Source organism: Hippocampus zosterae, chromosome 15, assembly GCF_025434085.1.
Source record: "Hippocampus zosterae strain Florida chromosome 15, ASM2543408v3, whole genome shotgun sequence".
NCBI lineage: Eukaryota > Metazoa > Chordata > Actinopteri > Syngnathiformes > Syngnathidae > Hippocampus > Hippocampus zosterae.
Window position 1 is genome coordinate 12,501,356 of NC_067465.1, and position 23,632 is coordinate 12,524,987.

Consider the following 23,632-nt stretch of genomic DNA (forward strand, 5'->3'; position numbering starts at 1 on the left):
AGTGGATACACGTTTAGAGAATTGAGGAACGAAGCATCAGAAGTCATTGACTTATCCGATTGACTAAAAAACAAACAAACAAAACTTGCCAACCAGCAAATGTTTGTTTAAACAGAGATATGCACCAAATTGAATCTGTGCAACCTTTGGCGAGTGGCAGCCATTCTCTCTTTAGAGAGACTCTCAAATCAACCGATCGACTTCGCAGGAACGATCACTCGTCTGGGCGACCTTTAGCTCCTCGGCGATGTTGGACGGCCGCCATTGTGTGCAACAACTCGGTTGCTACCTGGCTACACGGCTTTGAAATGACACGGTCTGTTCCCACCTCAAAAGCAAAGTCCCGCTGCCGGCGTCAGAGACGACACCCATCCTGAACATAAAACTCAAGTTATGAACACCACCTTCCAATCGGAACATGTTAATTAGTACTCGCGAACCAAGGTGTTTTCTTCACGTGATATTTGAGAACCCCTGTCCTTGTGGGTGGCTCGACTCCCCGTATCCTCAAGTTTAGGAGTGGCTGCTCCACAGAGCCCTATAGCAGCCTCCACCCAAGCACTACAGCCCGGCCAACAAAAACATTGACCCCAGGGAGAGGTGGAGAAGGGAAATGTTGAGTCAACGATAGCCCTAAAAAGTTCCCAAAGCAGAGTGGCTAGCAGGATGCCGTCACAGCTGGCTCTGCACAGTGCTAAACCCCCCTCACCCGGGAGACATAAACCTGTTGGAATGGTCACTCTTTCCACTGCCCTCCGTTTCCCCATTTCCTTTCCTCCCATTCCTGGCAGCTTTGGCATATTCGCCATTGAAGGGAAAACAACCCTATGGGGATCAATGCGTGCTACATTTCCATGCAAACCTTTATGGGCTTTTTGGGAGTCTCAACAGGATTTGGCGGGACAAACAGGGTCGAATACCTCCAGCGGGCTCAGAAAAGGCTACACTACGGTTCTTGGGCTTGGGGTTAAGGCTAAACGTGCCTCACAGTCATTTTATGATATTTTCAAGTCAAGCACACTGTTGAAACGCACCGTGTGTGCCTGTGTGGGTTTTTCTCCAGGTACTCCGGTTTCCTCCCACATTCCCAAAACATGCATGGCAGGTTATTGGAGCACTCTAAATTGTAGCTAGCTTTGAGCGTGAGCACGAATGGTTGTTTGTCTCTCTGTGCCCTGCGATTGTCAGGACAACCGGTTCAGGGTGTACCCCGCATAATGGCCGAAGACAGCTGGGATAGGCTCCAGCACACCCGCACATTTTAAATAGGTGGATAACCTTGGAAAAAGATAAAGGAAAAATTCTGTGTTCCAACTAATTAGTACTTCAGGCATAAAGGAACTTCTCCTATTTGGAAAATTTGGGGGCAAGGGTGGGGGGGAGGCGTGTCAGACGTAGGTTTTGACAGGATTATCAACCATGTACCCTCTAATCAATTTCAGGATTTGAAGATCAATTTAAAGGGAATATTATCTTGACATAAAAAAGCACAAAGAATCAATAAATGAAACCAACCTGATTTTTATCTGAAAATTTAGATTTTTAGATATGATCTTCCACTAGGTCTGAATTTGTCGCAAGATTTGGAGATAAAAGTCCAAATCTGTTTGGTCTGTTAAAAACTGTTGACAGAAAGTTGCACACAAAAGACAAATAAATGAACTCACAACTAAAGAAACTTACATGGACGAAGGAGAGCCAAAAGAGAAATTGGCATCGTAATCAAATCGTTCACCATCAAGAATCCAGCCGATTGTGTGAAACTGAGTGTCAATTAACCACATCTGCCTTGGTTTCTTTTCCGAGTGGCTGCACATAACCTGTACGGTATTAATAATGGTGTGAACAGAAAGGCGAACGGTGGGCCAAGCAGGCCTGGAGCGCGTCCTTGCGGAAGAGTGAGCCCGATGCCAGGCTTATCTGGCTCTCGGCAGCTCCAGCCAGCAATGCGGTGCACTGGATGCACAAGTGGTCAACTCATCTGCGGCTAATCACCACCTGCCTCCGCCGCAAAGCGGCCACAGACTGCACAAGTCACCTTTCCCTTTGTTTTCTGGACGCTCTGCGAACATGCAACAGTTACCGCTGAGATGCTTCTTTGCAGCAAACGTCAAGGGCTAATGCAATTAAGACTACAGTTACTCCGCACGAGGGTTAAGCCGCTCCCAAGTCGGAGTCGCTTTCAGTCTCTGATCTTGGGCAGAACGGCCCGAGTGACTTGTGCTCCGTACAGAGGGTGGGAGAGCCCCTCTTTTTTACGCAATTGTTTTCCACTTCCACGAGCAAGTGTCCCTGCCGGAGGGAGGAAAAGCAGCGGAGGCTCAACACGCTCGGCAATTCAACGTGGCCAGACGCAGCCCTATTAAGATTTAATGTGCCCGTGCAGCTGAAAAAGAAGCGAACAAAAAGAAGGCAGAGCCAACGTCGTGCATGGCGACAAAGCGGGAACGATAATCAGGTTTTTGGTCGACAGGCTCAATGAAGTCAACGCAGAGGTGCGACGTAGTGGAGATTCGGTGTGATGCGAGGAGTTTTCTGCTCACCACAGACCTTTCAGACCCTTCACAACATCTCCGCTTCATGTCAATTAGCCAGCTCACTGGCCCTTGTGTAACATTACCAATCCAGCCATCCATACATCCAATCAACCAACCAAACAACCATTCCCACTGACATACATAGGGACAATTTAGAACAAGGACATACAGTATAACTTAAATATTATTTTATATAATAATAATTTATATTATAATATTATATTTAGTATTTATTTTGGTACTGCTGTATATCCGTAGCTACAAAACACTCCGACTAATAAAAACTCAAACTAAAATACAGCATTGGAAAAAAGAATAATTAAAAAGCAGCCCCTAAAACTTGATTAAAACCAACAGAATAAAAAATAAATAAATGAATGTAATAAATCCCAAACTACATCAGAAACACACGGTCAAATAACTGCCGGCTCTCGCGTTCCGTTTTTCATCCCAATAAATGCAGCTGATTCGTGAGCGGCTGTTATCCACATGCTATGTGAAGGAGGTCAAGTGAAGCCTCAGGGGCAGTAAACGATGCCTCATCTAAACTGCAACGTGAATGCGCGCAGGTGCTGCTACTATGTGGCATGTGTGCATGACTGAGCGCTCTGAGCGGATGGCTGGCTGACCAAGCAGATACAAGAGTGAGTGTGTGTGTTCGGGAGGGATGGGGGTTGGGGGGGGGGGCGTGACTGTGATGATTCAAAGGTAAAGAGTCGCCGTTTGGCTTGAGCATGCAAGTCAAATCTCTCCGTTCTCACTGTGATTGTTTTTCAACAGGAAATGCAGCCCTCGTCTGACAAAGGCCGATAAATACTTTATACAGTGCATAATGTGTGCAGTGTGCGGCACAGGGTAGAGAGAGAGAGAGAGAGAGAGAGAGACATTCTCATGAGGGCATATGCTTTGAATTCCTAATGACACTCCTGTTAATGTTACTGGCACAGGCGCACTGAGAGCCAAAGCCGGCGACTTGAAAGCTCCCCTCGCCTTTTCACACGGAACAGGCACGGCACACGCTAGCACAGTCGAGACAGGACGCCGGCCCAAATGGCATGCCAGAAGTGAGCCATTCTCTCGCCTTGTCAAATCCTTGTAATGAGCGCGCCGCCCCTTTGTACTGGGATGCCGCAAGACGCTGCCGCACACACACATTTTTTAAAAAAACAGCGGAACTCAGCTCTGAGCTAGACTAATCAGGTCTTGCTCTTGTCACTTACTCGTCTTGTGTGAGCCATTTTGAAGCAAATATAGCCCTGGCACAGTCTTCTTGGCGCTCGCATAGTAGATGTTGGATCAATGCAGAAAGTTACAGAGTACAGCTAATGGGATCCTGTTGGAAAGTGTTAAAAAACACAGGCCGGCTGCCAGCACGCTGCTCATAGTCAGGGGATGCTACTAAATGTTTCCATGTGGCTGACCCAAAGACTTGATGTAAATGCATTCAAACGGGAGGACAGCATGCATTACAGCTTTCAGGAACGTTCACCCCGCTCGCCGTCAGATCGCATATTACAAATGCGGCCACACAGTTTCCATCACATTACCTCGGCGCTCTGCATTTTGCCAAGGATGTTATTGTTTGGCGCGTTAGCATCGCATTCCCTCATAAATCCGAGATGCGCTTTATTGAAGCCGAGTGCAAATGTCTACGGGGAAGAAGCGGGAGGGAAAAAAAACCCCCGACATCATATAAATCCATACGAGGCCCAGTTATCTCTCTCTCCTTCTCCGTCGCACCCTTTTCTGATTGATTCCTTTATCTGGAGGAAGCAGAAGACATGCTCTGTTTGCTGGGACAGTGGCTGGCAGGAAAACAGAGAAAGACACTTATTAAAAAGGTCATCTCGCAGAGGGTTAAAATAGCCGGGCGCGGATCTCTCGAGAGAGAGCGGGGAGGGAAGGAGGGGCTAAGGACACAAGGAAAGGTGTTGGTCCGGGGAGCCGCAAGCCGTCATGAAAGAATGGTCGTCGAATGTACGTTTATGTGCCATTCAAATGCCTTCACTCGTGCGGCGAAAAGCGCATTTGGAATGAAACTTTTCGCCCGAAATCCGATTCCTCTTTACAAGTAAACAAGGAGCACGGAGAAGTGCGGTTGCTCGCCTCATCACCATTTCACTTCCTCTGCTGAGAGACAAAGAAATGGTGAAGTGTTGTTCTGGCGAGACCTGCGGAAAAAAAAAAAAGGAAAAAAAAAAAGCTTCTGGCCTCCCGTCTCTTCGCCGAGGCGGCCTAAAGCCCTGTCGGCAGGATGCTGATCCCCGCATGGAAACCTGATCTGCAGCCATCCTGGAGCCGCAGGGGCCACCCCGCCTCCCTTCGCTTCGCCTCCCTTTGGAGCCCCTGCAGTTGAAGGGGTGCTCTGGTTGGAGGGAAGGCGAGAGGGGGTGGGGAGGGGCGGGGGGGGTGACATTCCTCTAGTCCTACCCAGGCCGGCCTCAACTCCCCAGAGAAGCATTCTTGCAGCCGTGCCCATAGCCTTCACTCGAGATCTCCGGGGGAGCATTCCTGAAGCCCTGCCCCGGCCCGCCGGAGGCTCCCGGGGGACGCATTCCTGCAGCACTCGCTCTCCTTCTCCCCCCCCCCGCCCCCGTTTCTTTCTCTCCCTCCCCCCACGCCGCCTCTCGCCTTCCTCCGCAGTCCAGCATTAGTGCGATCGATAGCGCCGATTGCATCTGGGACAGAAGGCAATCCATACCCATGCGCTCCCTTAGCGCACTGCAGTGGTCACGGCTTAAGTGCACGGAAAGGTGTTTTACCTCCACCAGACGGGGATGGGGGCTGGACAATGGTCGCCATTGATCCTGGTGACATGTAACATCTTTTTTCTCTTTCTGTCTATCTTGGGCGTGGTCGCTTTTGACTTCTGTCTGAGTTTTCCGTCAGACTACATGACCTGCTATGCAGTGCGCTTCTATGTAAGCATGACTAGCATCTTATACCGTAACAGAAGCTCTACCGATTGTCTGTTATCGAAGTTTAGCAGAACAGGGTGCTGCTTGTGGTCAGATAATGCACAGCAGAGCAATACTAGCACGTGTCTGCTGAGCACAATCTCTCCTTTTTCCAACCAAGAACTTCAACTCTTGGTCTTTTCCATTGTTCCGTTGGATAGAAAACCATGCCACGATGACAGACAGATAGTAGGACGGGAATTTAGCACAACAGGCCGCCACATAAGATTAGAGAATGGGCGCGTTTTGGTGAAACAGCATTTTGGTTCCTCACCCCAAAAATATTCCTTTACGCTCTGTTCCAAGTAACTAACGATTGTAGACCCGTCAATGTTGAATATAAACCGGACGGCCGCTCCCGTATTAATAGTCTGAAGACTTTATACAAGCTCTTCTCTTCCTTGCTCGGAATGAACTAGAAATACAATTCTTGGTATTTTCCAGTGGTTGGTTCAAGATGAGAAAAAGAATGTCGTGGAATATATCAGAAATGGCTGCGACACGCAAAGCAAGAAGCGGCACGTGGCTCATCATCCCGGGTTATTTTTGAACACCGACTGTAAACAAGTGTAGGTTAGTCACCATCAGCTGCCATGTTAGTCAGAAGACCTCTACTGCACTCCGCGCAATCTCTCTTCTCAAACGACCGGACAGCGGCTCACGTGATTGTCCTTTTCATTGAAGCAGTTTTAAACCCTTAAAGTTTATCTGTCCAAACAAATCGCTGATGCACGTCATCAGCTGAGTACATGTGTGAACATGTTATACGTCTTTTAAAAGCCGAGTTTCTGGAGATTTGAACGGTACCCTACATGTTACAATTGACAAATTTGAATCGGAACTTGGGGAGAACACAAGCTTTGATCCTGGAGTGTTTTCAAGTCCTAATCAATATTCTAAATCAATTTTCTAGGTGTGAAAAGAAATTAGACAAACATAAGTTTCGCCTTTTTTTTCTGTTTTCGAACATCTATATTTCAGTGACGGCAGCACTTACACAGTTTCTTACTGTATGGGATAAAATTTTGAACATTTCAAAAAGAGACCAAAGGGTTCAAGAACAGCTCCAAATTGACTTTGGGTGCACCTTTCCATAGGTGTTTTTGGCAAAGTAGCCCTTGGTTTAATCGACATGAAATGTAGTGGATTGTTTAATATTTTTGTTCCAAACATACGCCTGTACAAATAAATGCACGCCCGCCCCCGCCCCGCCCTACCAACTGTTGAGTAAACAAATGCAATATGACAGCCACGTTCATTTCAAGTAAATGTCACACCCTCCTAAAGCAAAAATATGCCAGTTTTCTTCCCAAACAGAAAATGTTTGAAATAGTCAAACTGGATTTTTTTTTTAGCAGGTGCTGCTTCTTGATTAGAAAATGTCTCTAATAAAGCATCCATCTGTGAGTGGAGGCTGGATGTAAGGCAGATTAATTGGTCATGGATGTCTACATAATGCCACAAAGGAAATCTTCTCCCATTTTTGGGAGTGTACACAAACAGATAGACGCTTTCGCACGCACGCACGCATACACACACTGAGCAGTACTTAGTATGCCATCTCCAAGTTTCTTTTCTCCCACTGCGTTTGAATACTAATAGAGTGTTTCTGCACAATCACAATGCCCTAATGGCAATTAGAATCTTTTGTTTGCTTTCCACAGGGGCTCTTATCTAAACTCTGTTTTTCCCCCCCTATCAGCATTGAGCAATTAAGAGTTATTTGCCCATAAGATTGACATTTATAGAAGCCCGGCTTCAATTATATGAGGACTATGGCTGAGTCAGTCGTGACCACAAAGTACAACCAGCGCTCGACATAAAAGCTTCCAATCAAACATCACACTCACACAACACCGCCGACTATTTCCCGACTATTACGCCACAAAATAAGTCTAATTACAGCAATGAGAATTTTAATTCCAGCCCCCGCCGCCTCTTAAATCATGCCCTTTGTGTGTTGATGTTCCCAAACAGACAAATCAAGAGTGAGACGGATGAAATTGGATTAGAAGGGTCAGCCGTGTTAAAGACGTTTCTGCCACTTCAGGCTTGATAGTGCTGTGATACATTTCATGATATTTTGACACATTTCCAAAAACTTACATGTTAGCTTTACTGGAGACTCCAAATGTTTAAGCGGTTGTTTTTCTACGTCTACGGGCCCTGCCATTAAGTGGCGATCAGTCCAGGGTGCCCCCCCCCCCCCCCCGCCTCCCTCCCACAGTCATCCGAGTTTACCCGCTACACCAATGCGGACAAGCGATATTAAAAAAATGAGTGACTGGATAAAATAGGAGGGCACCACAATGCTGCCGCTTCCAAACTGTTAAAAATAGCGCAGACAACACAAATCATTCATGATTCATTACAAGACTTCTCAACTGGAACACAATTGGAGATATCTAGCAGATGCAGCAACATAGAGTAGCGCCACTGCTCTAATTTATTTATCCATCGTTAAGAATTCTGTTGGAAGTCATGAGTGAGGCCAAATTAAAAGCACAATTTGGTTGCCACTAAGAGAGGCAGTGTTGATTCTCTCCAAACTTGTGGAACAACAACTATGTGAGCGCTATGCGATCTTTATCAGCATCTCACAGCGCAACGCAAACTGTCCATAACATTCCGGCCTTCCTGTGTGGAGTTTGCATGTTCTCCCCAGCCCTACGTGGGTTTTCTCCGGGTACTCCGGCTTCCTCCCACATTCCAAAAACATGCATGGCAGGCTGATTAAACACTCCAAATTGTTCCTTGGTTTGAGCGCGGATTGTTGTACGTCTCTGTGTGCCCTGCGATTGGCTGGCAACCGGTTCAGGGTGTCCCCCACCTACTGCCCAAAGACAGCTGGAATAGGCTCCAGCACCACCCGCGACCCTTGTGAGGATATAGCCGATCGGAAAATGAATGGATGGATGTAAATACATTTGACTTAATTTCAAGGCGGATTTAATGGCATACGAGGGACTGTCAGAAGTTTAAAAAAAAAGTCAAGTTCAGTTATAGACATGAAATATGTAGGATGACACATTGGAAAGAAACCTGCTGCACGTTGGGCCAATGTCCAATAGCGATTAATAATGGAAATAACAAATGAGAGGCGATTACAACAGCTTTGTTAGCAGTCAACCAATGGTGCAGAATGGACTCTTTTGGAGGTTCCACTGGATTTGAAAATAGGAGCTTGTGGTGTGTGCGGATGTGCTAAGGAGGACAGCATGTCCGTGAGAGGACGACACTCACATGCACACAAAAACCTTCAAATCACATCATTAGTTCTCTCTGCCACCTTGTCAGAGTATTTATAGCGCCATTCATCCATCAACAGGTCAATGACACACACTGCCAATGGCACCCTTCTTTTTTGCTTCCACTGGAAGCGCGCTAGCATTGGGACTCCTGCCATTCTTCTTACTATAGAGCAGCCGTTCACAAACTGCAATTTAGCGACTCCCATGCGTCCCTGAGCCATGTGTGGCTTGCGGACATGCAAAATCATTTGAAAAAAAATTATAATGTCAAACCATTTAAAGTGCATGCCCACATAAGGGACCGCTGACCAAACAATAAATCAATTGGTCCTACTTAGCTTAGCACCAATTAATTTAGCTCTAATGCGATATATATATATATAATATATTTTTTTAAATTCCTATATATAGCCTTTGTGATTTGATAATTGCATTTTACTACATTTCAATGTCAATTTGAATTTGATAAAACATTCTTAATCTCCAGGTACCAGAAAGTAGGTACCGCCCCAATTCAAATGTGAAAAGGTACCTGTCCTTAAAAATTGACAACGTACTCATTGCGCTCTCATTAGCCTGCAGTCGAGTAGCACAAGGACAGCCTATTTGTACGTGACATCTGTAGGTATTGATGTGCAGCAAACATGACTAATGTGTGCCAAGCCGAGCCAAAGCGACAGTCTGGCATGGGGCTCCCCTCTCGGCGCAGCGACAGCGTATTCTCCGGCGAGGGTGAGCAAGTGAATGGCAGAGTGGCGGGCAGGCGCGGCGGGCTGAGCGTTGTTTACCTGTCAGCTGGCATTGATTAATCTTGTGTTCGGTGAGATCGCTCAGCGACTCGAACACCTGCCGGCAGCTGTCGCAGCTGTGCAGCGCCGGCTCCTCGTCTTCCTCCTCTCCCTCCTCGACTTCCTCGGGAGAGAGGAGCCTCTTCTTCCTCAGACGCCCGCTCTCCGCGTCCTCCGACGCCCTCTCGGGGGCGCACTCTGGATCTGGGGGAGCCACGGGAAATGACACAGTCAGCGAGGAGGGTCAAACAAAAACGGGTAACCCACTGTTATCCTTTGGGCAGCAATAAACTAGATTTCTGAAGCTTGGATTTAATCATAAAAAATGAGAAAAAAAACTATAATAAAAAGTGTAATAAAAATGCAGGTTCACTTTAACCCTTGTAAGTCAACCACTCGTACCATCGCAAAAGTGTTGGTTTGGTGAAAGGCGCACACACACACACACACACACTTCTGTTATTAGAAATGGTTATATGCCATGTTTGCCCTGCTTCACCCAAGCAAAACTTCGGGATATGAAAGCAGACTGATGGGAATAAGTGTACTTAATAAATCCTGGACTGCAGCTTTTGGCTGGACTGGACCAAAAAAAAAAAAGAAATAAGCAGGGAGTAGTTGTGGACTGCATGAGTCAGGAGACAAAACATATTAAGCAGACATTCCAGGCCACAACAGCACAAAGACACACAAAACTGATGCATGTGTGTGTGTGGGTGTGTGTGTGTTCCACTGTCGTCATGAAACACTTCCCTAAATTATTCAGCCTGGCTTGCAGGCTGCAGGTCGCGCACATCAATATCCTTCAATCCATCCACACGATTGTCTCTGGTTGCCATTGTACATGTGAAAGCCGAAAGGCTGACCACCGACATCCCACTTTTTAATCACAACTTTGCCACGAGACAACACCAAGAAGCCGAAAGCCTTGCGCGGGCAAACGTGCACTTTATGAGCGGGCGGCGATGTGCGCTTCTCGCCCTCCCCTGCTGTGACCAATACACTCCACAATAAGGCTGATTAAAAAGCCACTCTTATAATCATCACCACCCTGGCTGAGGCCCTGTGGGGCGAAGGAGCTTGTGTCCTAAACTGGCAGCCATTTTAAACCTCCATCATGGATGCCTGGAGAACATGAAGAAAGAAGATCCTTTTTTCGCATGACACAGTGGCTACCGTCAAAAGCAATGATTCCCAAACACTGTGCATTGCAATCTATGAATCTATATATATATATATATGATATGTGTGCATAGATTTATATCTGTGTACAGGTATACATATATGTATATCCATATACTGTATGTATACATATATGAATATTTATATACTGTATAAATAAAATATAAACTAATAAAAATTAAACCTTTCCCCCCACAAAATAAAAAACAATAAAACCAAACAAAGTCACGCTCCAAAAAAAATCATTAAAACTCGCCAAATTAAAAAAAAAAAAACTAAACTCAACATGAAATTGAAAGCTAACCGAAATGAAAATCCAAAACTATTATAACCCTGCCATGTTCCATTTTCACTTCACTCTTTCATGCTGTCAAACGGGTCAAATCTGACTTGTTTGACAGTCATAAAAACTCTCATTCTTTCCTCTTGAAATGTGATCACTTTTACGAAAGTGATACAAAACGAAAATATTTGAAGTTGACATTCTATTGTACAGGTGCCACAAAGTATTGTGGACACAAAGCACCTCAGTGGCTAGGAAAATGCGCAGTAAGGAGGTGATGCTGTTTTGGTTAGCAGCTATATACATAGTAAATACTTTGAGGTGCATGTGTGAACCGTGGTGTCTCCTTATAAAAAGGTTTAACTGATAATAGACTGTGCATTTATTTGAGTGGGAGGCCACTGTTTGAGGAAACAGTGCTTCCACTCCACACAACTCATCAAGGCCACTCAGGTTTTTCCCCCTTATTGGCAAAACTCGCAGCAAAGTATTGATGCCACATCACACCCTCCATTGTCCTTCCCTCCCGCACACTGAACATGCCCTCTAAAAATATCAGCCCCGGTGGTCCCCGGTGGGAGCATGCAGAAGAGAGCGGAAGGTGTTTCATGAAAATGAAAATCCCAACCCAATCCTCACAGACGCGAGCCTTTGTCGCTCTGGGGGCCAAACGCCAGACAATATAGACCTCATTTACTGACACAGAATGACAATAGGCTCTAGAAAGTCAACTCTTTTTCAAGCATATGCCTGTGAAATCCTTTTTCATTTTGTTTACCCCGAATGCTGCTTGGAATCCTTAATTTCTCTGATAATACTGCTGACTCTTTTCCGAAGAAATGGGTAGCCATGCGTCATGTAAACTAATGCAGCATTAGATCTGTCCTGGTAGCCTCACCAATATTACAAAACTCAACATGACGTAATCTGGAGTCACCGTTATTGCCCAATACCACGCGTTACTTCATGGGCAAATTATTACACATTGATACTTGAAAGCATGATAGAGTGACATGACATAAAAAGAGAGTGAGTTCCGGGATGGCCCAAGAGTCATTATAGACAGCTAAAATGGTCACCGTGGCAACGGCAGCGATATTATTCTTATCGTAAACTAGTGATGAGCGTTAAAGCTGCGACTGCACTTCATGATCATTTCTTTCATATTCTACATATTGATGCTTTAAAGTATAAAAATATATATGCAAGAAGGATAAGTATCCAAAATACATTTATCAACATCACTGACTCTTTAAATGTGCAACAAATTTCATACATGTGCCTGCCATAATTTTAGCCAGAAATGTTAGTTCCATTGTTCATGCTAACACAACGTAAGAGGGTATAGACCACCACAGAAGGCAATCCAGCTTCAGTAACGCATTAACAGTCGCCAATTTAACTTTTTTTTTCCGTTGCGAAAATTGGCTTTCCAGCATTTTACAACAAAGAAATAAAAACAGCCCCTCCGGGGCCATAAATGTCAATAATTTACATTTCAGTTAAAAAAAATACAAGTTGTGTTTTTGTTTTAAGGTGCAGGCACAACACATGAATCTGTAGTACATGAGGTAGCCTGGGTGGTCCAGAGGTTCTCCTCATATCAAGGTAACACGCTTTTAAAGCCGTTTTCGCATCAGATGTTAAAACACATCAGCTGTGGGGCATTTTCACCTCAAAATTAGAAGGCACCTGAACAAATCACAAATGCGTACATGGACAAAACAAATTCTACCACAGGAAACCAAAACCATGAACCTCCTTCAGAAAGAATGAAAGAATGAAGAATGAACACTTTACAATAAAAAATGTAAAGTGTGTTTAAAAACTAAGTCATAATTTTTGTTTTGCTCTAGCTATCCCATAATAAGAATCTAGACTAAAGGGTGATTTCCGATGCCACGATAGATGCAACATGTTGGAGGTAGCAGGGGCAGATGGGACATCAGCGGGGGAAGGGTTTAGGGAGAAGAGGGGAGGGGCAGGATGGGGGCTGGCGTTGGGAGCACTTGACACAGCAAGGTCACGTCCAAGCCTGGGATTAAAGAGGCACGTCAATACTTGAGGTTCCTGCGCCCGTGGGCCTTTACAGTAATCCATCAGATCAGGACATCTCTGCGGGCCGGACAGCAGATCAATAGTGCCGCCCGCACGCGCTGACTGACGCTCGCCCCGACATGAGAGGCAAGTAGCGTTGGGTTCTACAAAAATGTTCTTAATGAACTTGCCAAGGTGCAAAGGGAGAGAAGGAAGCCATATCGAACGCTGATCCAGATTCTGATAAACCCAAAGTCAGATGATCGTCACGCCCAGTGAGAAATTATTCATGAGGGTGGGGGAAGAATGAAGACTGGATGGAAGGATTTCAGAGTGAGTTACGGTATTCCTGACTGAAGTTTCTTGATCTACTCTTTCTTTCTCTTAACATTCTGAGCTTTGATTTTGATCACGCTGTTGTCAAGAACAGAAAAAATGCAGACCACAGGCGGTGAATAATCTGTAAATTGGCTGTCTTTTAGAAACAAAGTACTTGCACTGCTTCATGTTACCTTCTCAAGTCATGAGTAATCAAGAAACCCACACAATCAGAATTATACGTAATCCATCCATCCATTTTCTGATCCGCGTAGCCTCACAAGGGTCGCGGGGCGTGCTGGAGCCTATCGCAGCTGTCTTCAGGCAGTCGGCGGGGGACACCCTGAAGTGGTTGCCAGCCAATCGCACTCACACCTAGGGACAACTTCGAGTATTCCATTCCCCTGCCAAACATGTTTTGGAATGTGGGAGGAAATTGGAGTACCCGGAGAAAACCCACGCAAGCACAGGGAGAACATGCAAACTGCACACAGGAAGGCTGGAGCCGGAATCGAACCCTGCACCACTGCACTGGGAGGCTGACGCCATAACCAGTCGACCACCGGGCAGCCATTATACTAAGTCCATTTAGGGCGTACCCGAACTTTACCTGGGCTCACCTGACAAATAAAAGTCTGGTTTGTTCAGCTCATGAGAGTCCTCTGGCGATGCACTTTTGCCAGTTATTCATCATAATGCCACCAAACTGAGCAACCAAAAATAATACATGGGTCAAGAGAGTCAAGGTCAAATGTGATATAATTCACGCGATCTCTCCTTTCACCGCAACAGAAACACAAAGATCTACACAAGCATGGACCTGCCAATGTAGAGTAACATTTTTTGACTGGCCAATACGTTCAAACACAATTGCAAGTACGTTCAAACCCATTTGAGAGTACATCGTAACGTGTCACATGTCCTATGATTAATGTGATCACTCCTCTCGCCAGATAAGAATGACAAGCATATAATAAGAGTAACAAAAATAAACATGACTAGAAAATAATGCAAGGACCAGGCCAAATCCAGCATTGTTCAAACACGCATTGCCCATTCTCAGGGTTTCTTTGTCTCACCACCTCAATTAATCTCATCACCACTGTAATATTTCCCTTTTATATTCTTGCAACCTCCTCCTCCCCCTTTCACCACCTGTCTCAGTGTGGGCAGAGCACCGTAGGGGGGGAAGAAGGGGGTGCAAGTACAGTGGGAGCCCCTGCTATGGACCACAGGTCCCTGGTGGAGCTAATGGAGCGCAGAGGAGAATATCAGTTAAAGGCTTATAAATATTTAAGTGCAGAAATATTCAATAATATAAAGGGTGGGGGGAGCCAGGGGGACTCTTGGAGGCGTAGGATGAAAGTTGTGGCGTGATAAATGTCACCAGAAGAGAAAAACAGAACCCATCAAATGATATATGTCTTCTGTTCATGGGGTAGCACTCAGAGATTCTTCTAAGCGAACATTTTAAAGTCACATTCTTATCAATGAAATGCGCATGTAGCATTTCTCCCTGTCTTATTGGACACGAATATACGGTGGCATTTTGCCAAAGAGAAAGATAATTGTTTGAAAACTGCGAAAGCAAAACCAATGTATTCAATGCAAGATGGCCGCTGGCTTCATTTCTCACTATGGCGAGTAAGCTGGATCTTTAGTCCATCCTCTACAAGTCAGGGATTGAAACCAGTCAAGGAATCCAGCTTTGCCAAAGGCAAAAAAATCCAGATATGTGAAGTTATGTAGATAGCAGCTAATAGCTAAGAGGCTAACGAAAGGCCGAAAGATGTCTTAACCGACATCAGTGAAATGTGACAGCACAAAAAAAGTCAAAGAAAACGCAGAGGGTTTCAACTCATCTTGCCCATGGATAAAGCGAGGCTCCGTCAGGGCTTTCAAGGTTCTTTGTGCACCCGTTGGAAACATAATTACCCGCTCAAGCGCCTCTCCTTATTTCCCCATCACTTCCCGGAGATCATGATCCTGTGATGCCCCACCCTAGCTTCCTCATCACCCCCCATGCAAAACCACCCCCAAGTTCAAATTAAGAATTTATTTTAACCAGCGAGCGGCTTCTGTCGACACATGTCGGCGTGCCTGATCAAAGGTGAGCGTGCAGCGTCCTCATCCTCCCTCCACCTTTTTCTACCCTCTGCCCGTCTCAGTACAATGGGGTGCAGAGCCTTCAGTCGCTCTGCCCCCAAACTCTGGAACTCACTTCCTCCCAACATTCGTAATATTGACTCTCTTTCCTTATTCAAAACCCAGCTCAAAACCCACCTATTCAGACTTGCCTACCCGCCTTAAATCTTTCTTTCTTTATTTATTATTTTATCTGTGTTTTATTATTGGTCTTGGCTGTACAGTGTCCTTGAGTGTTGTGAAAGGCGCTTACAAATGTGATGTATTATTATTATTATTATTATTATTATCAGAGTGGGGGTGGTTGGGATTGTATAGGGAGGGCTGTCAGGAAGAGGAGGACATTAAGATTGAATAACCTTCACACGCTTGGCAGCACCTCATTACTTAAATATCGAAAAACTTTGGTACACCCCCCACATAATACCTGATTGGTAGGTCACACTTCCTAGCGCCACGCATTGTTAACCAGCGTTAATAATTGAGAATTTAATGCATACAATCAGTTTTCAATGTCAGCTTTCTTTTGCTTATTTATATTTAAAAAATGAGCTCAAAGTCCTCACAGTCACATTATTTATTTATTTATTTTTAAATAATGGCAAATCCTTGAAATTATCCTAAAACTCATTTGCCGACATGCACCACGAACGGGAGACGGCGGAGGCAAGAAAGTCCGAGACTTCGCTCAAAATGGCTGCTTCAAAACAAAATGGTTGACTTCTTGAGACTTTGTTGTGCGTCCAATCATGAGAGGCATTGGTGAAACTGGTGTTTGGGGATAATATTTGAGTCATTTTCCAAGAGGCCGCAACTGAGTGGGTTTTGTGTGAGACCCGTAAGACAAGAGTGAATGAAAATCATGAGAAACACCATTTCAACGTTGCCTCTCTTTCCTGTCTGACGGGTCGGCAGAAAGCGCGTCGAGCCCTGCTGTGAGTGGAGTGGAGCACCAAATCCCCCACCAAAAAAAAAAAATGGAGATGAATAACAGAATCATCATTTGGTAAAGCGGAGAAGAACAAGTTATCTGCCACTGCTGAACCGAGGTGAGCCCCACCATAGCATCGATCCAACGCCACCAGACCACTTTTAAGACATGTGTTTCTAGAAATGAAGAGAACTGAAATAGACATATGCGCAGTATACAAGGGCAGAAAGAGGGTCAGACATGTTCTTATAATTACACACAGGCAGCAGCAGCATCTTAAGCCTTGCTCACACAATGCTACCAAAAAGCCTCATTAAAGCTCAGCTTTGTCGCTATGCGCCGCATTATGCCGTCTTTCTGTCTTTTGTTAGCATTTGGCTCAGTGTCCTGTCACACATGAATGTGAAACAGGAAGCAGGGGCCTGGAGACCGCTCATGGGGGTCTTTTTAGAGATGGCTCTGATTAAGCGTGAAACTTGTCAGGGGGTCGCGATGGATATTGTGGCCACATCCATCAAAAGTGGCAACCTGGGCTGTCCAAGGACTAAAAAAGGCCATGCTTGAGAAAAAAAAAAAAATAATAATGGGGGAAAAGTTTGAACGTTGCAAAAATGACGTGCCAACATTAGGACAAAGTTGCATTTGAGGATAAAGTTTGAATATTAGGATAGTAATAAAACAATATTCATGGGATTGAGAGTCAATTCAAAATACTTATGGAAAAAAGTTAGAATAATAAGCAGAAAAAAATACATATTTTACCAGAGATGAAAATTACAATTAAAAAATACACTTCCCTTGAAAAAAGAAAAAAAAGCTAAGAAAATAAAATAATAAAGTGGTAATATTATAGGGGGACAACATTTACGAAGAGAACATAAAAATGAAAGACAATACAAACCAATCGATGGAAAATATAATGCTCTTTTTAATATATATATATATATATAGCGATTTTTTCATATTTTTTCAAAAGTTTGTGTTCAGTCACGTTTTTTTTAGAAAAAAATGGAACAAGCATATTACAGTGGTACCTCTACTTATGAGAATTTTGTAAATAGAGACTAATTTTCCATGTAAATGCGCTAATCGGTTCCAAGCCCCCCTAAAATGCAGACATAAATGTTTTCTGAAGCATAAAAACGCATCAAAATATGTACAATTAGATTACTGCACAATGAGAGTTGTGCATAATGTAAAAAACATGTTTTACTTTTAACTGCATCTTCACCGTCTTTTGTTCTTTTCAGGTCATCTTCTCCCTCAGAAGGGGTTTTTGCCTTTTGCCACAAACCAATCCAAGGACGTTTGCTTTTGTCGGCCTTTAACAATCCTTCGAAAATCTCCAAGGCAAACCTCGGCATCGTGAGCGATCGCCAGACTGGTGAAAACTTTTCTCGTTGATTGACATTTATGTAAAACTATCGGAACGCCTAATGACGAGGCGAATGACGAGGACGGTGCATAGACACGCATCTATCTATCGATGTACACACGTAGACACATACGGCTTAGCCAATGGAATGCCAGGATGATGCTCGGTAGTAGCCAATGGCAGTGCAGCTATAAGTATGTGGGGTTGAGGAAACTTTGAGCTTCGAGTAGCAGCTCATACTGTTACCTTTCGTAACTTGAAATTTCTTTCATAACTACAGGCAATATTTTCCGGTTGAGGCGGTTCATAATTTGAAGATTTCGTATGAAGATATGTTCGTAAGTAGTGGGACCACTGTATTATGTGAATAAGAGGGATATTAAAAGTCAAAATGAGCAACAGTCGTTAGGACAGCCCGCGTCATTGACACTTCTCTTGACCGAAAAATTATTCACAAGTCAAATGAGGAAAAGTGAGAAAATAATTTGCACATTTCTCCGCAGGCAGATATCGATCACGCAGCGGCCCGTCTCCCGCTCGCACGGACGCGTGTGTCTGAGGGGGTCCTCGCAATCGGGCACAATGACGGACGGGAGGCCTCCACAAGTCGGGGGTTACGGTGGACCGAGAGACAATTCATAACATAAAACCACCCGCTAATATCGGTCAATACATATTAGCACAGCGGCACAGAAATATTCTTCTGCTGACATTTAGGGCATTCTATTGTCAGCTTTAAAGGTCAAATCAGAAACTGCGAGAAAAATGATCATCCTCAGTGAAATTTAATGCACAACATCAGACACAAATCTTCAGTTGTGACAACTTTCCCACATTTCAAAATATCATCTATAAGAATACTCACATGTAATAAAGAGAAAAAGGTTTCTGCAATTGCCGAACACCGACTTTGACTGTATTATCGATGGACCAACCAGGGCACCGCACATATTGCTATTGTGCTAGCATTAACGTTCACAATACTGATTCAAAGTTGAACTGACTACTCCAATACCCACAAATTTAAGTGTCCTTGATTAAATGTTGGAATGATATTGACAGTATATCTCCCTTATATGGTAGTTTACCATATACTGTATGGGAGACTAGCCAGGATGACACTCATGTTACATTACTGCTAGTGTCAATGCAAATATTACTGTTCAGAGTTTAATACAACACTTCAATTTTTGATGTGTTTTCCTATGAAGCAGTTAAGTGATAATGAAAGCGAAATCAATCAATTTCCCCACCAGGTAGTGCAAGTAAACACTAGTTGTGCTTTCACTCAAAAGACATAACATTGTGGTTGTGTACAACAATTTCTTGTTTTAACGCCAAAATAACGGCATCACAATCATGTTGATGGTAGCTTCTTGTCTCTTTAATTTGCCAAACCTAACTTACTCACAATCGTGGTCTATAATATTGGCGAACCAGCCTGGACACTGCTCAGGCTGGGTTAGCACCGGTGTCACTGCTAATGCTACTGTCAGGAGTTATGTACAGCACATTGCAATGACGTTTATGAACTGATCATTAGCACTGCTTTCGCAGTTTCTAACAGATGTCTTTGTCAATTCAATGTCCTTTAAGTCAGACTTTAGCTGCTGGGCAAATGCTAAATTAGCTAAATGTTACTCCTCTTTTGAGTCGGCTTTTAATTTCAACTCATTAATGCTGAGCTGCCACATGGTAGAGATGAGACAGGAAAAATGCTCCACGATAGCATGGCTACCTGGAAGGTCCCCATCTTGTAGGGCCAAGCCATCCATATTACCTACTTATAGCTATAGCTACTTCTGAGACTGAACATTTAGCAGAGACAAATGAAGTGGAAATATCCAGTGTGGTGCATTGTGGGGCCGCCTTCATTCATAGGGGAACGTTGGGTTGGGTGGGGGCAGTGGGGTTCCAATCTTAACCTGACCTGAATTGCCGCGAGGGTCCTGGAGGGCTAGAGTTAATGCCGTGCTTGGAGACGGGACGCATTCATCTACATACGACACGCTGGTGGGAAACAAAGTCAAACACAGGCACGAGAACCACTTTAAACAACTCCATGCGTGCGTTTTCTCTCTGCCACCGGGCAGTCAACTCACTGAAAGCGTCGGGGATTGAAGTCACAATCTCACGGGAAAAATGTATATATACAGTATATATGCACGAACATTTCATATATTGCTACAGCAGGAAGACAAGACTCGCAGAATACAATATTAGTCATTAATAAAATCTGAATATTCCATGAAATCATAATCACAAATCATAATCAGTTCTGATATTACAAGATATTTAACCTAATATCATAATACAATGAGAAAAATATTCAACTTTCACAAGAAGCTAAGTCTTGATTTTATGACCAAAACAAAAAAAACCTTCCAGAATAAAATTGCACTATTGCAACGATGAAGAAAAAACAAACCTACATTCAGGTGCTAAATGAGGAGAAAACAAAATCAAAACAGTAGTGGAATGAAACCACAAGAAAAACAAATTTACATTTTCAAGCGTCAAGTCTTAGAGACAAATATGTCAAATATGACGAGAAAAATAAAATCTTATGAGAACAACACCATATCATAAGAAATACAAGAAACACTCAAAATCTTACCGGAAGAAAATGTTTATATGATGAATAAAATAATATTTTCAGAGATAAATTCACATTAAAAAAATAAGTTCCTACATTAGGAGAACAAAATAAAATTGGTATAAGAATAAAGTCATACAATTACTGGTATATGAAAATAACCCTTGAAATCTACTTTTATTTTTAAATTAATTATTTCATCAGGTGGTTGCACTTTACAGGTACATTTTTTCAAAGTAAAAAATGTAACTGGATGAAATAACACATTTATAGAGTAAATTCAACTCAGTTTCTTCAGCGTAATAGAAAGAGTACAAATAAAAAAAGATTTTACACGAATCACAAGAGTGAAGCCGTCGTTTTATGAGAATAACACACTCGGCAGCAATGCAGGTTACTCAATAAAAACCTCAACAACAGGAAACGCATAACCTTGTGAACCCAAGACAGACACACAGACACACACACACACACACACAATCCACCTTCCATACGAAAATGTTGAAATATGAAATGCAGCATTACCGCTTGGAATGGCGGTGTGCCCGGGACTGTGCGGCTGAAGCTCCTCTGTCACATTGTCTTCTACTGCCACAAACAGAGAAAGAGAGAGAGGAGGGGAGAAAGGGGGAGTCAGGGAAAAATATGGTTAATAGTGGAAAAACAACTTTGAGATTTCCCTCTTTTTTTTCTTATTTTTTAATTTATCACTGAAAAAGAAGTGGCGGGGGGGGGGGGGGGGGGGGGCTGACGGGATATTTGGCCTGCTTTCCGCAGCTGAACCTGAGACTTGGAGTCCTCGCGAGGCTGACGGGTGAGTTTTATTGGCAACGAGGCAAAGAGCCACCATGTAAGTCGCAACCATGAATAAAGGAAGCGGCCGGTGAAACATCGCCCACACGCGGATGAGTGACTTTGCTAAGAAAGTGTATCAGACGCCAACGACTTGAAGGAATGCTGACTTGCCAAAGAAGAAACAGAAGTCTCTGTGAAGCGCCTTTTCCCTCTTTTAGGCACGCCACGCAGAATAGTTGATGGGCACTCATTTGAACAACGGTCTCTAATTAACGGCCCGGGGGCCATTTGTGGCACGCAGGATGATATTTTGCAGCCCCTCACTTGATATCAAAGTTGCTTAGTGACACTTACGAGGTGTTACTCTTTTGTTGCGGGTGTCGTGCGGTGTCCACCCCAGAGAAATGAAACTTCAAAATGAAAGGCACGCCTTCTATCTGTTTGTTTTTCCTCAGGCATGATGGTATCTTGTATCATGGGCTCCCGCATATTAGTTTCCACATGGGTTTGTAACTCGTGGAATCCCCTATTTGCAGATAAATTTTTTTTTTAATAACTGAAATTTTGAGGGGGTTTTTTTATTTTTTGTGGGGCCCCACTGTTTTTTTTTTTGGTGGAAAATGCTGATGGGAGGTATATCTCTACTCGTTCAAGAATTCTTCAGGTTAAAAAATTTATACTGTATATACATGTTTTGGCGGCCCGGTAGTCCAGTGGTTAGCACGTCGGCTTCACAGTGCAGAGGTACCGGGTTTGATTCCAGCTCCGACCTCCCTGTGTGGAGTTTGCATGTTCTCCCCGGGCCTGCGTGGGTTTTCTCCGGGTGCTCCGGTTTCCTCCCACATTCCAAAAGCATGCGTGGCAGGCTGATTGAACACTCTAAATTGTCCCTAGGTGTGAGTGCGAATGGTTGTTCGTTTCTGTGTGCCCTGCAATTGGCTGGCAACCGATTCAGGGTGTCCCCGCCAACTGCCCGAAGACAGCTGGGATAGGCTCCAGCACCCCCCGCGACCCTAGTGAGGATTAAGCGGCTCGGAAGATGAATGAATGAATATACATGTTTTTTTCTGATGCTTTTAAATTGGACATCAATTTTCGCAAATGGTCACTTTTCGCAGCAGGAGGCGGATGATAGGGCCACAAATCATATTTTTCATACACGAGTGTCAAATCATGAAGACAATTTTTAAAATACAGTCATACCTCAGTTAAAACTCAAAGGTTTTGGTCGAAAACCGATTTGGTCGAGAACAGAGACGTTCGAAAACCGAGGTTTGACTGTGCTACTTTTTTTTTGGTTTGAATAAAAATTACAAGCTGTTTTTGCAAGGACATGATTGTTTGGTTGTGACATCTTTCCGTTCAATGACCTTCCATTCTCAGTTAATGCTCATAATTCCCTTCTAGAGTTTCCAGGCGTAAACATTCCCAAAATTCCCACGGAAATTTACCAGAATTGTTCATGGCAGTCAGTCTCTGGGCACCCCCACATTCGTAAGGGGAAAATTTGGATACCTGTGACTGACCTACCATTTTCACAAGGATGCCGTTTTCTTTAAAGCCTTGATGCTCTGAACCAATTCAATCATATTCATCGCATATTTAAACAATATATTTACAGTATGTGTCAATACAAACAAAAAAAGGCTCTTCATACAATCTACAGTCAGGGTTTCATGAAGTAAACTGGACAAATCGAACAAATAATATTGCCAAACATATTCAGAATCCAATCGGGGACAAATCCAAGGGGGAAAAAACATTTGGAATTGTGAGGAATGTCGAGATTTTTATGTTATAGTGCTTTTTAGATACGATTTGAAATGACCGCTTTATGAAAATTGCCGTTGGCGGCACGAATAAGCGCGTGATATCGAAGTAGACTATCAAATACTACACAATGGTCAAGAAAATGGCAGGATCTAGAAAATAAAGCTCAGCTAAATGTTGCTTTTGACTTCAAATTGTTCCTACTTGCATTCCGAGTCTGTTGGCAAGGTTCTGGCGAAGTGTGCATTATATTTCAGGAAAGCCTGACTGTGGATGACATTAGAAACAATGACTTCTCTGCTAAAAAAAAATGGGGTTACGAGCATGCAAATTAGCTCACAGATGTGCTCAGGCCATCCCCTGAAAAATTTCTGGCTACGCCTCTGCCTAGACCACAGCAACTCGCACTACTCTTTAGACGACATCGGCGAGAAACGAATAGCTTGTGCTTAGTCAAAAAGCATCCAGGTAAGCTTTCACGTCAGAGGCTGCGTGAGGTTTCCAAGCGGCGTGTCAAGTACGAGGAGTGAAATGGATTTGAACAGTGGGAAGAGAACAAAAGAGTCTCCCACCTGTTCCGTGTAAAATGAAGGTCTCGCTGAGGCCTTCTTAACGCCTCTGCGTTCCAACCGTGAAGTCGAATTGCATTCCCCATTATGTATTTTCC

General features: G+C 43.9%; 1 protein-coding gene across 6 annotated transcripts in view; it reads right to left on the reverse strand.

Moving 5' to 3' along the window:
* Window positions 1-23,632, reverse strand: part of LOC127616298 (zinc finger protein 521) — a 127,427-nt gene that overhangs the window by 91,192 nt on the left and 12,603 nt on the right. For 4 of the 6 annotated variants that reach the window (XM_052087812.1, XM_052087811.1, XM_052087808.1 and 1 more), the window contains 2 exons: window positions 20,926-20,988; window positions 9,534-9,737 (listed from right to left, as the gene is read on the reverse strand). Coding sequence is in view for 4 of the 6 variants with exons in the window: in XM_052087811.1 (XP_051943771.1) it covers window positions 9,534-9,737; window positions 20,926-20,988 (267 nt within the window). In the remaining 2 variants the exon portion in view is untranslated. The remainder of the gene's footprint in view (window positions 1-9,533; window positions 9,738-20,925; window positions 20,989-23,632) is intronic. The other 2 variants (XM_052087813.1, XM_052087809.1) reach the window with 1 other exon arrangement.